Source organism: Schistocerca americana, chromosome 1, assembly GCF_021461395.2.
Source record: "Schistocerca americana isolate TAMUIC-IGC-003095 chromosome 1, iqSchAmer2.1, whole genome shotgun sequence".
In the NCBI taxonomy this organism is placed as follows: domain Eukaryota; kingdom Metazoa; phylum Arthropoda; class Insecta; order Orthoptera; family Acrididae; genus Schistocerca; species Schistocerca americana.
Window position 1 is genome coordinate 112,434,724 of NC_060119.1, and position 21,485 is coordinate 112,456,208.

Consider the following 21,485-nt stretch of genomic DNA (forward strand, 5'->3'; position numbering starts at 1 on the left):
ATACCGCTGTGCCGACTGCACAACTACCGGCTGTATTATTCTGCACACACTCTACATTTGTGCAGTATATAGTCATGTAAAAGAATTATGAGGAAGCTGTGGCACTTCTTCAACGTACGATACAATGGAACTGATGTTGATGCGTGTCTTCAAGGATACTGATATTGTGTCTGGTTTTGAATAAAGGAGAGACCATAATCCTGCTGAACTCAAGAATTTTATTCACTTTCCTCCTTGTTACAGTTAACGTAAACAGTTAAGATATTTCACACTTGATCTCTTGATGCTGCGACACAACCGTCGGAATTCAAGGTATAGGTGAAGCCTCAAAGGCGTCGCTCTCGATGCTGGCCTCATTGGTGCCCCTGCGGATGCGGAAGTAGCCGTCCTCTCCCCACGCATCACCCCAGCTGTTCTTCACGATCCAGTACTTCTCCCCAGAGTCGGCGTCCTCGCCGTAGCCCACGATGACCACTGCGTGGTCTGTGTACTGTGAACAGACAACAACCGTGTAGCCTCCGTTTTACTTGACAAGCTGGAAAATAAAGTGTGTGTTCTCTACAGCAGTGGTCGTCAAACTACGGCCCGAATCAAGTATTCGTGCCGCCCACGGTCCTCGGTCGTATTTAATAACCAGAGTGAAATTGTACTATCATAGCACAAAAAGTTCTAATCTGTCTTGGACAGAGTTACCCATGTAAAACGGTAAAATCAGACCGATGGTGAGTGCTTTTGCACATAAAAGCCAAACGGTGCACTAACATATGGTGCGATTAGCTGAGTGTTAATTTCAGAACAATTAAAATTTTTACAAAAGGAGTTAAGAGATTCGCACAATTTGCCTGGGTGCCAGCTCCAGACCTTGCTTAACTTCCGTTACTCGCGCCATAATTCCTGACATAGTTACCCGCGTGGATGACAGGTGTCATCCACAACACAAATGGTATGTTTGGACACACTGAACGGTATGTGTGAATGAGTCTATAAGTATTTCATTTAAATCTAAATATAATACACTTAATACACAAATACAGCAAAGGTATAACTAAGCGACAAATATTTTTGACAATTGTTCTTAAATAGCTCCAGTATCTCTAGAGAGCAACTAACTTGTTATTGTCCCACGAATACATCTGTCAAGAGTATTATCAAACTTGAGGCATCTCCACTGCGACCTGAATAAATTGTCATGCATGCACAGGTAGAATGATTGAAGTCCGTTGCCCATTGAGCTGTCCCACAACTTTGTTAAACTCCTACTAGAAATGTGTGTGTGAATTCCTAAGGGACGAAACTGCTGAGGTCATTGATCCCTAGACTTACACTTAAACTAACTTATGCTAAGAACAGCACACACACATGCTCGAGGGAGGGCTCGAACCTCCTGTGGGAGGGGCCGCGCAGTCAGTGACTCCTTCTAGAACATCTCAGACACCCACACAGATACTACAAAGCAATAAAGCTCTGATCTCTGTACCATCTGCTTATTTATCATCCCTTTCCGTATAAAATTTACCACGAAGTTCATTGATGTAAATATTAACACATTTTGCAATAATGGGCCCCGTATCTTCATTGAACAATAACTTAGTAACATCTGTTTGTTATATGAGCTTTATTTTTCGGATCAGGTAAATGAGTAATGACATTACAAGCTCTTGTTCTGAAATTGGTAGGATATTAACTTTTCATCCATTTGGCTATTCCATATTTTTATAACAGAATTACTTGCTCCTGAATTACTTTTCCCTGTCATTCAGATTAAGGGGAGCCGGAGGTGCCTATGCTGCCCATGTTAAAATCACTAAGTTTGAGGAACATTTATGAATAAACTACCAAATAGAAAAACTTGAATTTTTTTTTACATATAGAGTGGTTTAGTATTTCAGTTATGACAGAGGGATTTTGGAGTATCTTTTCTAGTTTCCTTCCAATTATTTTGTTATTAATGACCCAAATTTTTTTCCAAATAATTGCTTTATAATTAAACTGAAATGAAACTACTGAACATATTGCCAAATGGCTGTCTTACAATGTAAGTTTGACCACTAGGAGTGCTGTATAAAAATTTCATCTCTCTAGCTTGAGTGGATTTTGAGAAAATGTTCCTTATATTCGAAAAATTCTAATTTACGGGAAACGGCTATCAAAGTTTCTCAATACATTCCTGCACTATAGGATGGATTATCAGGGTCTTCTTCTTCATCCTCCAAAAGCTTCCTCTTCTGTCTTCTTTTCTGCCCCGTTGTTCCATCATACTTCATATGCCTTTCTCTTCTTTCTGCTCCTCTTATTCTTTCTCTGTCAATATTTCTTAGTGCTCGTACAGTGTTCACCCCAGCTGTAAATCCTAATGCCTTCAGAACTTCACACTTCACACTGTTCCCTTGGTTGTAGGTTGCTATTGCATCATAAATGCCAAAGTGCAGTGTTTTTATGCTTACAAACACCCTTTTAGGAATCACTTTCCAAATCAAATTGCTTACGCTCTCATTAGGATTCTGCGTCTTTCCGTCTAGACATTTGTGTAACAATTCTGGCTGTGCTAAGTCATGAAAAATTGGTTTTATTGCATTTATCACAGCTGCTGGCAAACCATGTTTGTGATCATAGTCCTTTTTTGCATTATATTTGCACCAGGAATCTTTTGGGCACAGGCTGTGTTGACGGTATTCATTGGAAGAGGCAGTATGAAGGAACAATGCCCACACTGCTTTTCGCATGTCACTAATATTACTACTATTTTGCCTTATAGCATACCCATAGTATCTCTGTAGACGTTCAATCACCTCATCAGTAAGCCTGCCTCTCCCTCCTATTGTCTTTCCATCACTGAGCTTACTTGAACCCAAAGTTTGTTTGAGCCTTTGAAGCCGTGCACCCATACGCTTTTGCACATGCCCAATGCAATCCAACTTTTCAACTACAAATTCATTTCCATATGGTTTCAGTTCCTCTATAGTCTTGAAACCTTTGGAGTCACCATCCCCAAGGTAGTACTTGTACCTAACGTTGTATCTGGGAACTGAACGTTCAAAAATTTGTTTCACTCCATCCACTTCCATTGCTCCACTTGATCCACTAAAATTTCCCTCACAGGTTCCACTGCAGTCTCCTTTGATTTTATTTTTGCACCTACAATGTTTTGATAATATTGCAACAAGTAGCAGTTACAACCCCATTCAGGGATTTATGACCCCTCTTTTGCCAGGAACTATCTAATGCCACTACCAAATCCCTAGAACCACCATTCATTTCTACAGATTCCTCCACTGCTTCCTTCATCGTTTTCAAAGCCACATCTTCAACAGAGGATCCTACCAGTTCACAGTAGTACCCAAATTTGCTTGGAGGCGATGGCAAGTTCATAATACCACAAAACAGTTTACCAGCAGCAGACTCTTTTCCAACGGATCGAAGACCATACACAAGTCGAACATTCACATCAAACACTCTAGATTGTCCATTTTCACCAAAGAGACTGGCAAGTGAATTGTAGAAAGTCACTTGATACTTGCAACATGCACATATTATCTTCATCTCACAAGCTAAACCAAAGTGCTTTGTTATCTCTAGCCCCGCTCCTACACTTGAACACATTTTGCACAGAACACTTTCTTTCAGCACAGAAGATAATAATCCAATATTCAGTACTTCGTTAATATCATCACTGTCACTAACATATTCACGAAATCTGTCACTTCCAACAGTCAGCTTCTTCCTAGAAGATGTCACAGGGCTATGGCCGGCCATGTGATGCTTAGCAGAAGAATGCACTGTTTCAGTAATTGTAGTATCGCAACTTGGTATTAGTGTTAATTTTCTTTTCCCTACGTTCTTCCTCTTCTTATATACACGGTTACTAAAACGTGGCATCGTAACCAGAACAACGCTTTACACAAGAAGTATAATACTACCAACAACAGGCGCAACACTGAACTAATTCGAAATGGTAAACAGCAAAAAGACGATGTTCCGCGCTCTTAGCGCTTCATTTGTCACAGAAAACAATGTAGCCAACCCTTGCATTCTCGCTATATGCGTAACATAAGGCGCTGTATGCGTAACAGGCCGAGAAAATCCCAAGCAGTTCGCCAGGAAGTCACGAGAGGGTGTTAGATGCATTCAGCGGCCGCCCATTTCCTCTGCAGGCGTGGGGGAAAATGGTAATAACTCCACATCTAGGGCGAGTAGAACAATAATTCAAAGTTTACGTTAAAGAGGAATGTTCAAATTAATTTTCGGTAGCAAAAAAAAAAATCTTAATTTTTTGGATTTGACCACCTCCGGCTCCCCTTGATCATTTTCTGACACTTCTTGTTTTGTTCCTGAACCATGACCGCTTTAACGATCTCCATCACTCAGCTCTTGGAACCATTCCAGCCATGCATTAGTATCTCTGCAAAGCCCTCTCCTTGTTTTTTTTACCTTTGTTATTTATTCCAAATACAAAAAGTATAGAGAATACTTACTTTTCGTAGATAAGCATTCTAGGTACAAAGAAAATTAACCGTAATTATTCTAGATATGACTAAAATTATTACACATATGAAAGTTGCGTTGATCCTAGAAAGCAATAAACTAAGAATCACTTCTTTGTTTTAGAATGTAACTGTACTGCTCGTGCAAATAACAAGTGTCGTAAAGGCTGCAATAAAGTTTCATAAACAATGCAAGTTGCCTAACTCCTAAGGATGGAGAGTTCACGGAAAGATACTGAATATGGCGTGAATTCAGTGCTACTTACTCAAACAAACTAAAGTGGGAAAATCATGTGGATCACGAGCATTATCTGTGCGAGCAATGGAAGGATAATATACTGTCACACACTTACAGTAAGGCAAATGTTCCACCCCCCTCCCCCCCCCCCCCCTGCGGGTAAGGGGGTTAGAATATATTCGTGGTATTGCTGCCTGTCGAAAGAGGCGACTAAAAGGAGTGTCAAACGGTTGTGCCTTCATGTCATGGTCCCCTGTAGGGTTTTACATCCCGATTTCCAAATCTTCCTGAAGAGCGAGCCAATTGTGGAAGGGCGCCTTACATTGTTCATCGTGTCCATAGTGCGTTGAGATCTTTAGCCCCCTTTCTCTTCGTCGCATTGCAGTCTCGCTCATTCTCCATCTCTTGGGCGAGGATACATTCCTGGGTGTGGTTTGCGCCATGCGCTATGCTGTGTCGCTTTCTGCGTCGACGAAGACTATAGCCTTCTTTGCACCTGATATCCAGCAGGTAGCCAGTCCGTTGTGATGGGGCCGCCATGTACCCTGTTGCTTGTAGCCCCCTGACAACATAGGTATCGCTCTGCCGATGCCTGCGCCGCTAACTCCCCACGTATGCCAAGGAGTAGATGCCCATCTCCCTGGGGTATCGGGACTCCCGGCAAGGCCATCCTGCAATGTGGCCCTTGCTGCTGCTGGGTGGCGCCCGTGGGGAGGTCCCTTGGTCGGAGTGGGTGGCATCAGGGCGGATGACACGCAATCAAGCGTGGCACATCTTCACTTGCTGGTGGCCAGCTGCCAGCAGTCTCTAAGCGTTCAAGGGCTCAATTCAGTAAGCAGAAGTATGATCCCAGATCGTTTATATCCCTGGCCATACAATGGATGGAGCAAAAGTCTAAGGATGGCAGCAGCAGTACCTAGTATGTACGACAGCTGATCAGGAGTCTTTCATGACGATTATGCCTCAGTTCATTGTAGAGCATTTAGAGTACAAGTTTGGGGAGGTGAAGGGCTTGTCCAAAATGCGCTCTGGGGCAGTTTTGATAAAAACAGCATCCTCTGCGCAGTCACAGGCATTACTCGCTTGTGACAGGTTGGGGGATGTTTCTGTTACGATCACGCCCCATAAGAAGTTAAATATGGTCCAGGGTGTCATTTTCCACAGGGACCTTCTTTTGGAGTCTGATGATGAGCTGCACGCCAATTTAGAGCGGCGATGTATTAATTTCGTCCAGCGCGTCCATTGGTGTCCGAGGGATAATCCGGTTGCCACCGGTGCCTTTATCTACGCCTTCAAGGGTCATACATCGCCTGAGAAGGTCAAGGTGATGGTCTACCACTGTGACGCCAAGCCCTATATCCCTCCCCCGATGCGGTGCTTTCAGTGCTGGAAGATCAGTCATACGTCTTCCCACTGTATTTCCAGCATCACATGTCGAGATTTCAGATCCCATCCCAATGCTCCACGTGCCCTACCTCCCATCTGCCAGCTGCACAGAGCATAATTCACCTTGCTCACCAGACTGCAGGATTTTCCAGAAAGAGAGAAAAATCATGGAATATAAGACCCTGGACTGACTGCCCTACACTGAGGCTAAGCAGAAATTTGACCACTTCCATCTTGTTCATACGACCTCCTCTTACACCGCCGCTACAACTGTTATGGCCCCATCAGCTCCACTTACCCAATTCACCTCTCAGAGCTGGAAGACTACACCTGCCTCTTGATGGTGGGTGGCAATTCCCTCCCTGTTGCTCCTGTACCATCTTCTTTGGGAGGAACAGCCTCCAACGATTGGGGACGTCTGTCCCGACTTCTTAGCCAGAGAAGCATCTGTCTTCTTCAGCTCCTCTCGCTCAGACGGGATCCGTTGGGTCCCTTCCCAGGTTTCCCCCAGTGGGAAAGATGACGCCTTCCACAGGCTGAAGTGCCCAAAAGCAGCTGGTCATAGGGCTTCATGATCCTCCTCAGTTCTGGAGACTGACTCACTGATGCCCTCCCAGCCAGTGAATCCCAAGGAGCAGCAAGAAAAGTCTAAGAAGAAGACCCCCAAGACCAAGGAACTTGCAGTGGCACTGACCCCCCCACTACCTACAAGCTCTGGTGTGGGTGGAAATTCTGGCATCTGCTGAGGACATGGATCTCTCTCGACCCAGACACAATGGACATCGACTCCTCAGGAAATCAGTCGGTGGCAGTAAGTGACCCTGAGGCGTAAACCACCTCATTGAGTGTTCAGTGCCTTCCCAGTCTCCTGATCATGTTATCCTCCAGTGAAATGGTGGCAGTTTTTTCAACCACCTTGCTGATCTACGACAAATTATCAGCCCTCACCCTTTCTTCTGCTCGCCAGGAAACTTGGTTTCCGGCGATGCGAACCCCCGTCCTCCATGGCTATCGGGGTTATAAGAATCGGGCACTTATGAGAAGATATCTGGTGGAGTCAGTGTCTACGTCCTTTTTTTTACTGCGAGTGTCTCCCTCTTCAAACACCTTTAGAGGCTGTCGCTGTTAGCATGTGCACACCTTAGGCTGTTACTGTCTGCAGCATCTATCTTCTGTCAGATCGTGATGTCTCACAGAATGTATTGGCTGCACTGATAGCCCAGCTGCTGCCACCTTTTCTGTTACTGGATGACTTTAACGCACTGTTGTTGGGCAAGTGTTGGCATAGCTCGACCTTTCTCTCTTAAATAACGGTGCATCCATACATTTCAGTGTGGTGCATGGCACGTAGTCCACCATTGACCTTTTGGTCTGCAGCCCTGGCCTTCTACCATTTGTCCAATGGCGTGTGCATGACAACTTGTGCAGTAGTGACCACTTTCCGATCTTTCTGTTACTGCCACAGCGTCACTCTCCTGGGCGCCTGCCCAGATGGGCATTGGATAAGGTTGACTGGGACTCGTTCGCTACATTGCCACTATTCTCATGACGCCATTGATTTGGTGGTTCACATGATAACCACCGGCATCGGTTCTGAAGCGGACTTTGCAATTTCCTGATCTTCCAGGTCCCCTCGGCGGAGGACTGTGCCGGTCGCTGGAGATCGATGAGGTGACTAGAAATTACAGGTGGGCCCTCCAATGTAATGAGTGGCACCTATCACTGGAACACCTCATTATATTTAAGCGTCTCTGTGCCTGGCCGCGACGCCTTATTCATCAACGGAAGCAGGAGTCCTGGGAAAGGTATGTCTCCACCATTGGCATCTGTACCTCTCCATCACAGGTTTGGACCAAGATTAGGCGACTCTATGGGTAACAGGCCCCCGTCAGCGTACCTGGGCTTTCCCTGAATGGAGCAGCCTGTACTGTGTCAGACACGATTGCAGAACTCTTAGCAAAGCATTATGCTGAGAGTTCCACTTCTAAAAATTACCAGCTGGCCTTCTGCTCCCTGAAAGAATGGTTGGAATGTCAGAGCCTTTCATTCCACATGTGTCACCTCCAGTCGTACAATGCTCCATTCAGTGAGTGGAAATTCCAAAGTGCCATAGCTGCTTGCCCTGATACGGCTCCCAGGCCGGCCCTCTTCCACTCTCAGATGCTCAAACACCTCTCGGTAGACTGCCAGCAACACCTCCTAGACCTTCCAACTCTGTCTGGATTGAGGGTGAGTTGCCATCACAACGGCGGGAAAGCATCATCATACCAGTGTTGAAACCTGGCAAGAACCCACTGTAGGTGGACAGCTACCACCCCGTTAGCCTTACAAACGTTCAGTGCAAATTGTTCGAACACATGGTAAGCCAGAGTTTGAGTTGGCTACTTGAGTCTCGGGGCGTTCTGGCTCGGTATCAGGGTGGGTTCCGAAAGGGCCACTCTGCCACCGATAATCTGGTCTGCCTGGAGTCTGCCATCTGTACGGCCTTTGCCCACCGTCAGCATCTGGATGCCGTCTTTTTCGACATGCGGAAGGCATACGATACAACATGGCGACATAACATCCTTACCACGCTTCACGGGTGATGTCTTTGAGGCCTGCTCCCGATTTTCATTCAAAATTTTCTGTCGCAAGGCTCTGGCTTGAGTGTCTGCCTCTTTTTAGTTGCTATCAATAGGCTAGCTGCAGCTGTGGGAACATAATGGACATCCTGCGTTGTCACGTTTCACCTCCCCCGTGACGTTACCGTGGTGTCATTTTTCAACAAGACAATGCTTGTCTACGCTTGGCAATCGTCTCTATGAACTGTATGAGTGACGCTGAGGTCCTTCTGTGGCCAGCGAGTTCCACTGATATTGCACCAACAGAACACACATGAAAACAGCTCGCACGCAAAGTCAGGCACAGAACTGGTATCAATGATGTCGAGTAACAGGCACAACAATTGTTGGCCTGCTGACTAGGGATACAACGGCTTTATAATAACCTTCCGAATGGAATGAATCCTTGCATGAAGGTGAGAGGGAGTACGTCGTGCTGATAGTTGGCTCATATTGCCGGGTTCTTCGTAAGTCCGACTCAGTTCTGTAATCAGTATAACATCACATACCCTCTCAAGTGAAGAAGTTACTTTCCGTTTTCTTCTCCATTCTGTGTACTTCACATTTTTTGTCAGACACTGTAGATTCGTGTTTCTCAGCAGCTGAATTCCACCTACGTTTTTAAAGTAAACGTTCTAGCCTTACGTGGAAAAAAATTACTGTGCTGGAATTCTCGCCTCTGAGTTTGTTTCCTGTGTGACAAGCTCGCCCATATTTTATGTAAGTGGCCAGACACTGACGGTTTCCTATGTCATTCTTGTCGCTATGTTATCCCTTACCTTAGGTTTTACCTTCTCAGGTCGTATTTTCCCTCTTTTCTTGCTTTGAGTGTGTTTTTCAGTTTTATTAGGTCTCTCCACATTCGTTCCTTTTACTGTGTGTCAGGGCGCTGATGACCTCGATGTTGAGCGCCCATAAACCCCAACACACACACACACACACTTCTCCTCCACTTTCAACAACGACAAAAAACGTGTAAATTTTATTTCCGTCTGAGATTTCTTACCGAACACGAGGAATAAAATATCAGTGATGTTTCTTGTGCGGTTTAGAGTCATATCTCTACCACCAACACCCTCACCAAATCTTTCGTACCTCTGAAAACAAGCATGTAGGGGATGAAAGTTACTGATGGGATATAAAAAAGTGGGTGAATTCGCAAAGTTTGATCTCATGTCACTTGCGCTGACATTAAACTTTGGTTGCTATATTGCTCCACACAGAATCAATGATGACCTCTTTGGCTTTTACCTTAATACTCATCACCTACAGGATACAAAGACTTTCCTTATATTTTTTGTATTATCACTGGAAGGATTCAGAGCATCCCTTGTGCAGTCTTAACTTTACAGAGCACGAAATTAACTTAGTTTTTAAACTGGAGAAATGTATAGAACATTATCTTTTCTAATAAGACTTTAACCTGCTGTCTAACATTTTACGTGGGAGTGAAACTGAATTACAACACTATATATTAAGGCGAAAATAGTTGGATCAAAGAATTTTCAGGCTGCCACTTCACACCTTTAGTACCTAATGGATCAGGCGTTAATAAATAATGGGGAATGCATAATCCTGAACGACTTTCCTAACCTCGGCTTTTGAAGTAATCTGACCTGACACATACACACAATTCTACATGACAGCGACAGTGAAAACATCGGGGTCTTACTTCTTCTCTCGGTGTATCTTGTTAACGCTATTGTGTAGAAATTTTGATGAGCACTCGGAAGTTTTATGTACTAAACGAAAAAGTAAATCTCTTATTTTCTCCCCAATACACTAGACTTATTCTATTATTACCTCATAGGGATAAAAGTCGCTCCTGGCTGATATCTCGAGGTCGCGGTAGATGCCGCCGGAGTACATCGGAAACGAATAGGAGGAGGCCACCATTCCCACTGCAATAGGTCCATTGTTCACCAGCGCCTCCTGCATCAGCACTTCGTTACAGGCCCCATAGTAACCTGCGGATAGAGAAGCGCTCCTTAGAGACGTTTATATGACAGCTACTAAAATAATAATACCGACATCAGACGTAAATGGCACTACGTCTTATTTTCACAATAGCTCAAACAACATTCTTCTGGGTGCTCCACAGCGATTCGTTCTAACTAATTCAGAAGTTAGTAAGAACCAAGTCATACTCATTAGGGACAAGAAGAAATAATTGATGACTTCAGCTGTTTAAAACAGGAAGACTGGGAAACAGATTATTCCAGCGCATCATTAGAGCATCGAAGGAGATAGAGGCATCGCTGAATCCTCGCAGGAGTATGTATTCAAAACACTGACATCCTATTTCAAATCCCTAAATTCCCTATAGACTTCAGTGTGAATGAAGGCATCTAATGGAGCTCTTTGAATATTTAACCACAACACTGAGTCACCTGTTTCTTGAACACCACCATTACAAACGTTTTTCAGGACCAGGGTAAGCCTGCAAATTGTGTGCGGAAGTTCGTATAAGAATTTATATCTCAGACTTTAGCTCGTAGTCCAGGCTGGAAACAGAGGCAATATGTAACTACTTTCCTATCGAACGGACCGAGGAAGTGAGCAAAACCTGCTGCGATAACTGAATGATCTCAGTGTGACCGTGGTTCTTGAGAATTAAAGACAAGGTTGTCCCACAGAATAATATTAAGCATTAAAGGGACATAAACTGTACAAAATGAAGAGGCGGTTCAAGCAACAGGAGACAAGTCTACGGAAATTTCTTACCAGAAGGATGGACGAGTTAGCGTGGTAACTGTAACGAGACTGATTTTAGGATGTCAGAGGGAACAGACTAGACTGTAAAATGTAGAAGATAAGAGAGTGGATACGGTTACATTTGGTACAGTAGGTACTGTCTTTTCCTTCAGTGATTGTGCCGCTGTTGCACGACCGACTAATGACGGGCGGTCACCCATACACGATTTAACAATGGTTTCGTTTTAATTATACGATCGACAGCTAGTCATCATAATGGAGGAAACTGTCTGAACCGTGTTAACAAGTTTCTGTGTGTAGGGAGTATTATAATGTAACCGTTTGTGTATCGAAATGGAAATGGGGAACTATTAAGGCATTAGCCTAGAAAGTTTAGAAAACGACAGTCCGTCTATTGTACCACAAAAACAGTTATCAATCCACAGTGTGAATTCGACCCGGGACAGAGTCACCTCTCTCAGGCAGGTCATGAGAGTAGTGGCTACGCAGAGGGCTACCTAATAAGTGGCCAAGAAAGTCACTAACGAAAACCAAAAGAAGTCTGTGTATCCTACTATAGTAGCTCATTGATATCACAAACCGAGGTGACAAAAGTGACGGGGCCTTCTAATATCGTTTCAGATGTGCTTTTTCCCGACGTAGTGCAGCAGCTGGGCATGGTATGGACTCAACAAGCCCTGGATGTCCCCTGCATAAATATTGACACTTGCTGCTTCTATAGCCGCCCATAATTCCGAAAGTTTCGCCGGTGCAGGATTTGGTGCACGAACTGACCTCTCGATTATGTTCCACAAATGTTTGACAGAATTCATGTCGGGCGATGTAGGTGGCCAAATCATTCGCTCAAACTGCCCTGAATGTTCTTTTAACCAGCTGCGAACGATTGTAGCCCATTGACATTGCTCATTTGTCATCCATAAAAGTTCCATCTTGATTTGGGGACATGAATGACTGCATATGGTCTCCTAGTAGCTGAACATGGCGCCGTCCTTTCCATGTAAACACAGCCCTCATCATTATGGAGCCACCAGCAACTTTCACAGAGCCTTCTTGACAACCTGAGTCCATGGCTTCGTGGGATCTATGCCACACTCGAGCCCTACCATCAACACTTATCAACTGACATCTGGACTCATCTGGCCCAGCCAAGTATATTCAGTCGTCTAGAGTCCAACCGATATAGTGATGAGGCCAGGACAGGAGCTGCATGCGATCTCCTGTTAGCAAAGTCACTCGCGTCGGTCGTCTGCTGCCATTAACGCCTAATTTCGCTCTGCTGTCTTAACGGATACGGCCCCATGAAATCTGGTATCTCGGCACACTTTTGGTTCTGTGGATCTCGGAATATTGAATTCCCTGACGATTTCCGAAATAAAATGTCCCATGCATCTACACTCACGCTCATAAACTAAGGATAATGCTGATACATCCTGAAACAACGCTCTGGGGGCGGTTTGCGGGTTTGTGGGTTTGCGGGTTTAAATCACGTTGGGGTATGACCATACAGTACATTTGACCTGCGGTCGCCGCACGACGGTGCTGGCAGCAGTCCACATACGCAGAGGTGCAGCGAGTAAGTGTGCATCCTTTTTCAGACGTGCTAATGGTGATTGTGTGTCCAACGTTGCTCAAAAATACATATTGATGACGTTATGAGGGGTAGAATACTAGGTCGACTGTAGGCTGGTCAAACACAGCAGGTCGTAGTGCGGGCGCTCTGTGTGCCACAAAGTGTGATCTCAGGACTATGGTAACGATTCCTGCAGACAGGAAACGTGTCCAGGCGCTACCGTACGGGACGTCCACAGTGTACAACACCGCAAGAATACCGACATCTCACCATCAGTGCCCGCAGACGGCCACAGAGTACTGCAGGTAGCCTTGCTCTGGACCTTACTGCAGCCACTGGAACAGTTGTCTCCTGGCACACGGTCTACAGACGACTGAACAGACATGGTTTATTCGCCTGGAGACCTGCAATGTGCATTCCACTGACCCCTGGTCACAGGAGAGCCCGTAAAGCCTGGTGTCAAGAACACAGTACACGGTCATAGGAACTGTGGTCCTACATTATGTTCAAGGACGAGTCCAGGTATAGTCTGAACAGTGATTCTCGCCGGGTTTTCATCTGGCGTGAACCAGGAACCAGATACCAACCCCTAAACGTCCTTGAAAGGGACCTGTATGGAGGTCGTGGTTTGATGGTGTGGAGTGAGATTATGATTGGTGCACGTACTTCCCTGCATATCTTTGACAAAGGAACTGTAACAGATCAGCTGTATCGGGACGTCATTTTATACGTCCTCCTTTTCAGGGGTGCCGTGGGTCCCACCTTCCTTATGATGGATAATAACGCACGGCCCCACCGAGCTGCCATAGCGGAGGAGTACCTTGAAACAGAAAACATCAGGCGAATGGAGTGTCCTGGCTGTTCTCCAGACCTAAACTCCATAGAGCACGTCTGGGGTGCTCTCGGTCGACGTATCGCTGCATGTCTTCAGGAGTTCCGACAGGGACTGGTGCACGAATGGGAGGCTATACCCCAGCAGCTGCTCGACCACCTCATCCAGAGTATGCCAACCCGTTCTGTGGCCTGTGTACGTGTGCATGGTGAGCATATCCCATATTGATACCGAGGTACATGCGTAGGAAACAGTGGCGTTTTGTAGCACATGTTTTTCGCGTGTGTTCCTTATGTGCCTATGCTATTAGCGCCAGTTTTGTGTAGTGCCACGTTGTGTGGCACCACGTTCTGCAATTATCCTTAATTTATGAGCTTGAGTGTAGATCGAAATACGATTCCGCATTTAGTGTTAATTCCAGTCGTGAGGCAGTAATCACGTCGGAAATCCGTTCACACAAATCGCCTGAGTACAAACGACAGCTGCGCCAATGCACTGCGCTTTTATACACTGTGTACGCTGTATTATCCCCATCTTTTTATGTGCATTTCGCCGTCCCATGAACTTTGTCGCCTCAGTTTGAGACGACTACAATGAGAACTTGGAATACACTCTTTGCAAGTGGAAAGAGAAGGAAGTGAAGCAGTCCTTCAGGAAGGAATGAAACAGTATTGTCATCAGTCCTCCATGCTATTCAATCTGTAAAATGGAAAATGGCAATAAAAAGAAGAGCATCCTGAAAAGCATAAATATTTAGACTACAAATACAACATTATGCGTAAGGACATGCAGTATCTCCTGAAAGAATTTCATCTGTGTGTAGACTTGTATGCAACTGAAACGTGAACGGAAAATATTACAAACACGAAAAAAGAGATCTTTTGAAACGTGACACCATAGGCGAATGTTGAATATTAGATACGTAGAGCGATTAGGTAATCAAGAGGTACTGACTGGAATGGCAGAAAGATTTTTACGGCACAACTTGAATAAAAGAAGTAATAGGTTAATAAAACAAATCATGGCAGTGGTGGAAGTGCGGATGGTAGAAACTGAAGAGGGAAACGAAGGTTAAATGCAGTTAATAGTTTCAAATGGACGTTGGTGCAGTGGTTGGAAATGAGAAAATTTCCTCAACATTGACTAGCTTGAAGAGTTGCCTCAAACCACTCTTCAGACTGGCGACTACAATACAAAGTGAAAACGATAATATTGCGGTCCGCACCACTGATACTTACCACCCACGAACGAGTAGTCCGACACGTAAATGCGGTCGCACGTGTTGCCCATACACTGGCCATTATTGGCATTGTAGGGTCTGCACTGTTCTTCTACGACGCCCTGTTCCTGCAAAGTTCGTGGTACATGTCAGAAGTCAAATAATGCAGCGGCATCCCGTATTATTTTACCCCAACAACCGCAAACACGTAAAGATGCATTTCGAAAATTGTCATTTACGTTATAATCCACCCAAATCTTAGAAATAAGTACATTCAAGCTAATCATCTGTTTTGAGATACCTCTATCACATACTGAGTGTCTCAATACACACAAAGATCACCGAGCGAGATGGGACAGTGGTTGGCACACTGGACTCGCATTCGCGAGGCGATGGTTGAAATCCGCGTCGGGCCATCCCGATCTGTGTCTTCCGTCATTTCCCTAAATCGCTTCAGGCAAATTCCGGGATGGTCTCTTTGAAAGGGCAAGGCCCACTTCCTTCCCCATCCTGCCATAATCCGATGGAACCGATGACTTCGCTGTTTGGTCCCCTCCCCCGAATCAACCAACCGACCATAGTGTGTCTTAAACAATGCTAGAGCTGAAGGGGGACCTCATGGTAGGGCGGCCACCATGGTAATGGGATTGTAAAAAACAGATATGTATTCTGAATTTTGAGTATCTTGTCGCGAAATAAACTGTGCAGTCCAAAAGTATCGGCTGCACCCCGACCAGGACAGCGCCGCGAAACGGCGTCAAGAAGGCCCTGACTCGCGCGCAAGTGGAAAGAGCGGGTAGCGCCACACCTTCAGGAAGACAGAGTTCAGCACCCCCTGTCAACACTGACTTAACCAGCTGGCCATAGCTGATAGGTCCCAGATCGATTGCAGACTTCGAGAGCATCAGTACTGAGTAATAGGAAGACGATACTGAGCCTGCGTTCTGCGTGTAGTAATAGAAAGTAAATGTAATTGCATGTAGGAGGCATAGGAAGCACAGGTAACCACATCGTAACGAGAAGTTATGTTTATTTCCCTTTGGAAATAACGTGTTCTGCTAGTCTGTCTGTACAGATAATTTTGGATTCCTGCCGTCGACTATCACAGCTTCTCTCCTTCCTTGTTCGTGTCGTTGCTGACTCCCACAGTAGCTGACACAACAGAGATTGTCTTCATTTTTGAGCAGTATGAATGACACGAATAACAGAATTTTGATGGCAGGGTGAACAAAGCTGGTCCCACTAAGAGAAGTGCTTCTATACTATGCCATACACATGTCTTAGGTGTCGCTGGCATCAAGTGCTTTCAAGAGGGCTGTTCCAGGCAGTTGCTTGCCTTGCCTCATGTCGGTGGAGGATGGGGGGGGGGGGAGGGAGGAGAAAGAGACACCTGCCTGTTATTGGCAAGGTGTATCGTAGTTCACAGTCTTGGTTAGAAGTTCGTCCATAGCCAGTGTATGTGTATGGCGCATCTGCCATTCCACTATCGCCCATTCCTGCAACGATGCCTGTCTCACTTAAACGTCGAAGCAGTTCAACAATCTCATTTATGATTCGGTTCGGATATTTTCTCATTGCAGCTACACCTGCACACACCCATTGACATTTACCGGCAAAGACCATACCTGCCAGTTTTTTTTTTTTTTTCAAATGTCGTGCCTGTTAGGTACACATGTCGACTCCGAAGTAGTCGGCAACGACTGAGGAACTGTAGGCGATTAGCAAGAGAATGTGGCGAGACCAATGATTTCGTTGGAAACAGCACCACCCTACGTTATTGAGAGAGAGAGAGTGTCGTTCAATGTGATACACTGTAAGAGGTTCCCTGCTCCGTAGCCGGTATAGTTAAAGCATCCTAAAGTTATGGTGCTCCATGGGTAGTAGACGTGTCGAATCGTTGTGGTGCAGAGAAACTGTTATTTGGCCGACAAGGGGAGTGGAGGCGGTGGCGCAAATTTCCTGATCTCGAGACTGTGCGCCATTGTCCTGAATTAAATTTCTCACGGAAATATTTTATTGTTAATGGCGATCCGTCGGTGGGAGAGACACGTTAAGCTCAGTGGCCCCTGGTACTACTCGAGAGGTGTAGGCAGTGTTCTGGCATCGGATTTCACCATCTCCTTCTGTCATCATTGCAGAACACGAAAGAGACGGGATGCTATAAACACAATGAGATGGCAAACAGCATCTGATGCCTCCTAATAATGTATCAAATCTACTTTAAACTGGCGCAGTGCAGTAACTCTACATGGCCTGGAAACGACTTGCAAGCATAAATACTGAGCCATGCTGCATCTGTAGCTGTCCATAGTTGCAAAAGTGTTGCTGGTGCAGTAGTTTGTGCACAAACGGACTTCTAGTTTATGTCCCACAAATGATCGATATGATTCATTCCGGGCGATCTATGTGAGCAGATCATGCGCTCAAATTGTCCAGAATGTACCTCATACCAATCGCGAACAATTGTGACCCGGATACATGGCGCACTGTTATCCACGAAAGCTCCATCGCTATTCGGAAGCATGAAGTCTGCGAACGGCTGCAGTTGGACACCAAGAAACCAAACATAACCATAGTCAATCATCAGTTCGACCTCAGGACCAAGACAGTTCCATACTTCAGGCGATGTCGTGCTGTTAGGAAAGGGACTCGGGTCGGTCGTTCGCTGCTATATCTCATTAACGCCAAATTTCGCCCTACTCTCCTAACGCATTCGTTCGTCGTACGTATTGTGGGGCGGCGGGTTCATAATAATATTTAATAAATTGGTCAGTCTTAAATCGTAGGAAAATGGATTATTAGAATATTGTTTTCTGTCTTTTACGAGACCCCGGAAACTATTTCTGTGGTCAACCGGAAAGTGATGGAGAACTTACTGACCATAGTTCCCAGTCTGCAAGTTCACATTCGGATCCAGCCCACTGAAAGAAATATTTCTGTTCCCTATTTGCTCAGCGGGATCAGGATTATGATTATAAATGAAGATTTTGGATTCTAACGGACAGATATATTTGGTAAAGTTTCACATGCACCACGTCATAATATTCATCATGTTAATACCAATGATAAATCTCTGTATGCTAAACAGCACTACGAGCAGTTCAGAGGCGACCTCTACGGCAAGTTCCTATTAAATTGTCTTTCACCCTGACTTTTGATAATGAAAATAACTGCTCGTCACGAAAGTGGAAAATAATTGTCACCACTTGCCACGCGGATTTGTTAACCTTACAGGTGGCACACTAACTGCTACTTCTGTGAAATCTAAGCGATCCAGAATGGCGTTCAATCCTCGTGATTTCACTTCCTATTTGTACTGAAAGCTTGAGTTTAGTTGCGGTCTGGCTGTTACGTCATCCGAGACAGCTGGTACTCCAGCGTTTCACTGACGCGGATCATACGGTGTGCGAAGTGAAGACTCGTCTTGCCTCCGAGGCTGTATTTATATACTGGCGCAGCGGACGGCCAAAGGAACACCTGGTGCCATCCGCTCTATGCCCACTGTAGTAGCTTCTAATTGGCCGCTTTCTCGGACAAATAATATTTCATAACAATGTGATGAATAAATACGGAATTTTTTGTAATTTTTGTATGATTGTAGTTAAGTTGGATAAAATCACAGAACAAGTTTGAGCTCACTCACATTGAGCTTTGCCGTCTAAAATTTTTAGAACAGGACTAACAGAAGAACATGACCTCGGAACTACACCTTTAAGAGACCTTTTATTTCTTATTATTTACATCCAGACCTTGAGACTTGTTGGAGCTCTATTACTTAATAGGTTTCTTCACATGCTGTAATCAGAACTTTCTAGCAGTAATATAACAGATACTTACTCTACTACAATTAAGGACATTTTCTTTTCAGCAAATTACTCGAAAAGTGTTATAGGTAGCTCAGTGGGGTTACATAATTAATGCTTTCTACTAAACTGAAGCTTCATACAAATTTTTATAGCTGTAAGTCTAATATTCTGAGTCAATATTATGACCAAAACATTGTTTTAATCACGCTGTAACATGTACTGGTTATTTTTGACATATATCTGCACTTTATGACCAACTTCTGGGTTCCTAGCTTTATTATTTAGCGTCACTTTTTTTTCTTAAAACGATGTATTTAGGGCAAAATAATCATCTGATCAACCTAAGAGTTGACAGTTTAATCATTAATATACTAAATCACATGCTGGAAAACTTTCGAAAAGCAACTTTAACTTTTAATTCCATTATTGAATTATGGTTCAATACAAGTGTGCTGCGAGTAGGCGAGTTGTGGTGACGTGGCGCTACTAGCAGTGAACTGGGGTTAGTGGCGGCGCACTCGCTCGCCTCTGTATCTCACACACGATACAGCGCTTGTGTCGCCACAGTATCTCTGAGGTTATTTCACACAGTATTGCTTGTCTTTTAGCACTGACAACTCCTCACAAACGCCGCTGCTCTCGGTCGTTAAGCGAAAGCCGTCGGGCACTGCGTTGTCCATGGTGACGGGTAATGTCTGGAATCTGATATTATCGTCACACTCTTGACACTATGCAATGCGGAATACTGAATTCCCTAATAATTTGCGAAATTTAATTTCCCATACGTCTGTCTCCAACTGGTATTCCGCATTCAAAGTCTTAATTCCCGTCGTGCAGGCAGAATCGCGTCGGAATCCTTTTCACATGAATCGCCTGAGTACAAATGACAGCTCCGCCAATGCACTGTCCTTTTACACCTCGTGTCTCTGATACTACCGCCACCTGTATGTGTGCATATCGCTACCCGATGACTTTTGTCACCTCAGTATATAGTCACCTACATTCATGAGAAAAATGTAAGGCACAACTCCCACACGCCACAAGGAAAGAGGCCCTTAGGTCGGAGGAAGGAAACCTCTCCCGATTAGGGAACCAAAACCAATCCATCGAGATGACCCAGCCAGCAAACCCATACTATTTCTTCCTTTTATTGTGCAGGATGCTCTATGGCATGTTTAAATTAGTTTCCAGAGTGGAAAGCGTGTAAGTTTGGATACGTGTTAATAAGATATTTATTCTTCCTATTGTTGAAAACGGTCCATGGTATAAGCAGACCAGTAGAAAATCTGCGCAAATCGTGGTATGAAATTCTGAGAAAACAGCTGTTTTAGGTTGTTGTATTTCGCATACACGCCTCAAAACAAAAGTGAAGCGCCCATAAGACATGGTAGTATTTCTATGCCACGTTGTACATGTACGCAACTTCGGCGAGTGTGGAAGTTGCAGTTCTCGTTGGCTGGTAGAACGATTACCACAGTGCGTTAATGTTGGTCGTGTTTAGTGTTGTTCCACGGCCTGGTAGCGTGCATAAGAAGCGTGCACAGCGTCATATGTTTTGTGATCATTGTGAATGCCATGGAGATAATGCATACTTGTGTGAGATCGCGTCATCTGCTCCTAATGGAGTTGGAAAGGGCAGTTGTGGACCTGCTTGTCTCAGAACAAGATGCAGTGGCTTATCGACACTCTTTCGAACCGAATCAGCACATGCATCGAAGGCAATGGGGTGCAACGTTATACTGAAAAGTGAGGTCATACTGCCAGATTGTTTGTAAAGTTGACTCGATGTTGTAATCGACAAAAGAATATGACACACCGTCTCTCTAAGTTCCGTTCCGTTTCCTCCTCCACTTTTACCTGTTTCATTTTTTCCGAATAGTGTATGTTTATAATTAAATTGTTTTCCAGCTGAGGTCTTCATGCTGACATATGTAGTCGAAATCCATCTCTTTCCCAGCATTTATCCTATTCTAGGCAGTCCGCTGTTACCATGATTAGGTTCATTTCTGCATGGATGCCCTTCCTTGTGGCCATATGTTTTGTCGAGTTACGAAGCTTTAACTAATATCGTGTTTTACACGGGATATAAATATACATGACGGATAAAATCCATGGAGGGCTTATAACTGTGAGTGAGTTTTTTATTTATTCTTATCTCCGTATTTTGCTTCAGAGGCTGACAGAAAGGACGGGAGATTGACCATGGAAAAATTCAGCTCCGATCAAAGAACCAAAACTGCAGATGATAATTAAAAACTTATTCACAGAACCCCCTCATAAGTTTTGTCCCATCCTGTATTTGTCTGATTTTTGAACAGCATATATTATCAGTGTTTCTTCATTTATCGTCACTCCAGCATGCTATTTTAAAGGAAAGGAAAGAAGTTTATGGAACAGCGAACCGTTTACCATTCGCTCATTAATTATGGAGCGGAAGCTCTGCCCTACTAGAAATCTGGCCCGAAATACACCGTAGACATAGTTTACAAACCATCCTAATATTCGCCTTAAATTAATTTGGAAAACAGCGAGGACTTAAAATTTGAACAGTCAAACGCTGAATCTGAAAAACTCTCCACAGAAGTACGAGGGCAGTGCCTGAGCCATTACAGATGATGAATGATTAAAGCTGATTTAA

General features: G+C 44.5%; 1 protein-coding gene across 1 annotated transcript in view; it reads right to left on the reverse strand.

Annotated features, from left to right (window-relative positions):
• Positions 1-307: 307 nt before the first annotated feature.
• LOC124603667 (dipeptidyl peptidase 1-like) overlaps positions 308-21,485 on the reverse strand; it is a 31,612-nt gene continuing 10,434 nt past the window's right edge. The window contains exons 4-6 of the mRNA XM_047136419.1: positions 15,061-15,169; positions 10,509-10,672; positions 308-490 (exon numbers count right to left, since the gene is read on the reverse strand). Coding sequence (XP_046992375.1) covers positions 308-490; positions 10,509-10,672; positions 15,061-15,169 — 456 coding nt within the window. The remainder of the gene's footprint in view (positions 491-10,508; positions 10,673-15,060; positions 15,170-21,485) is intronic.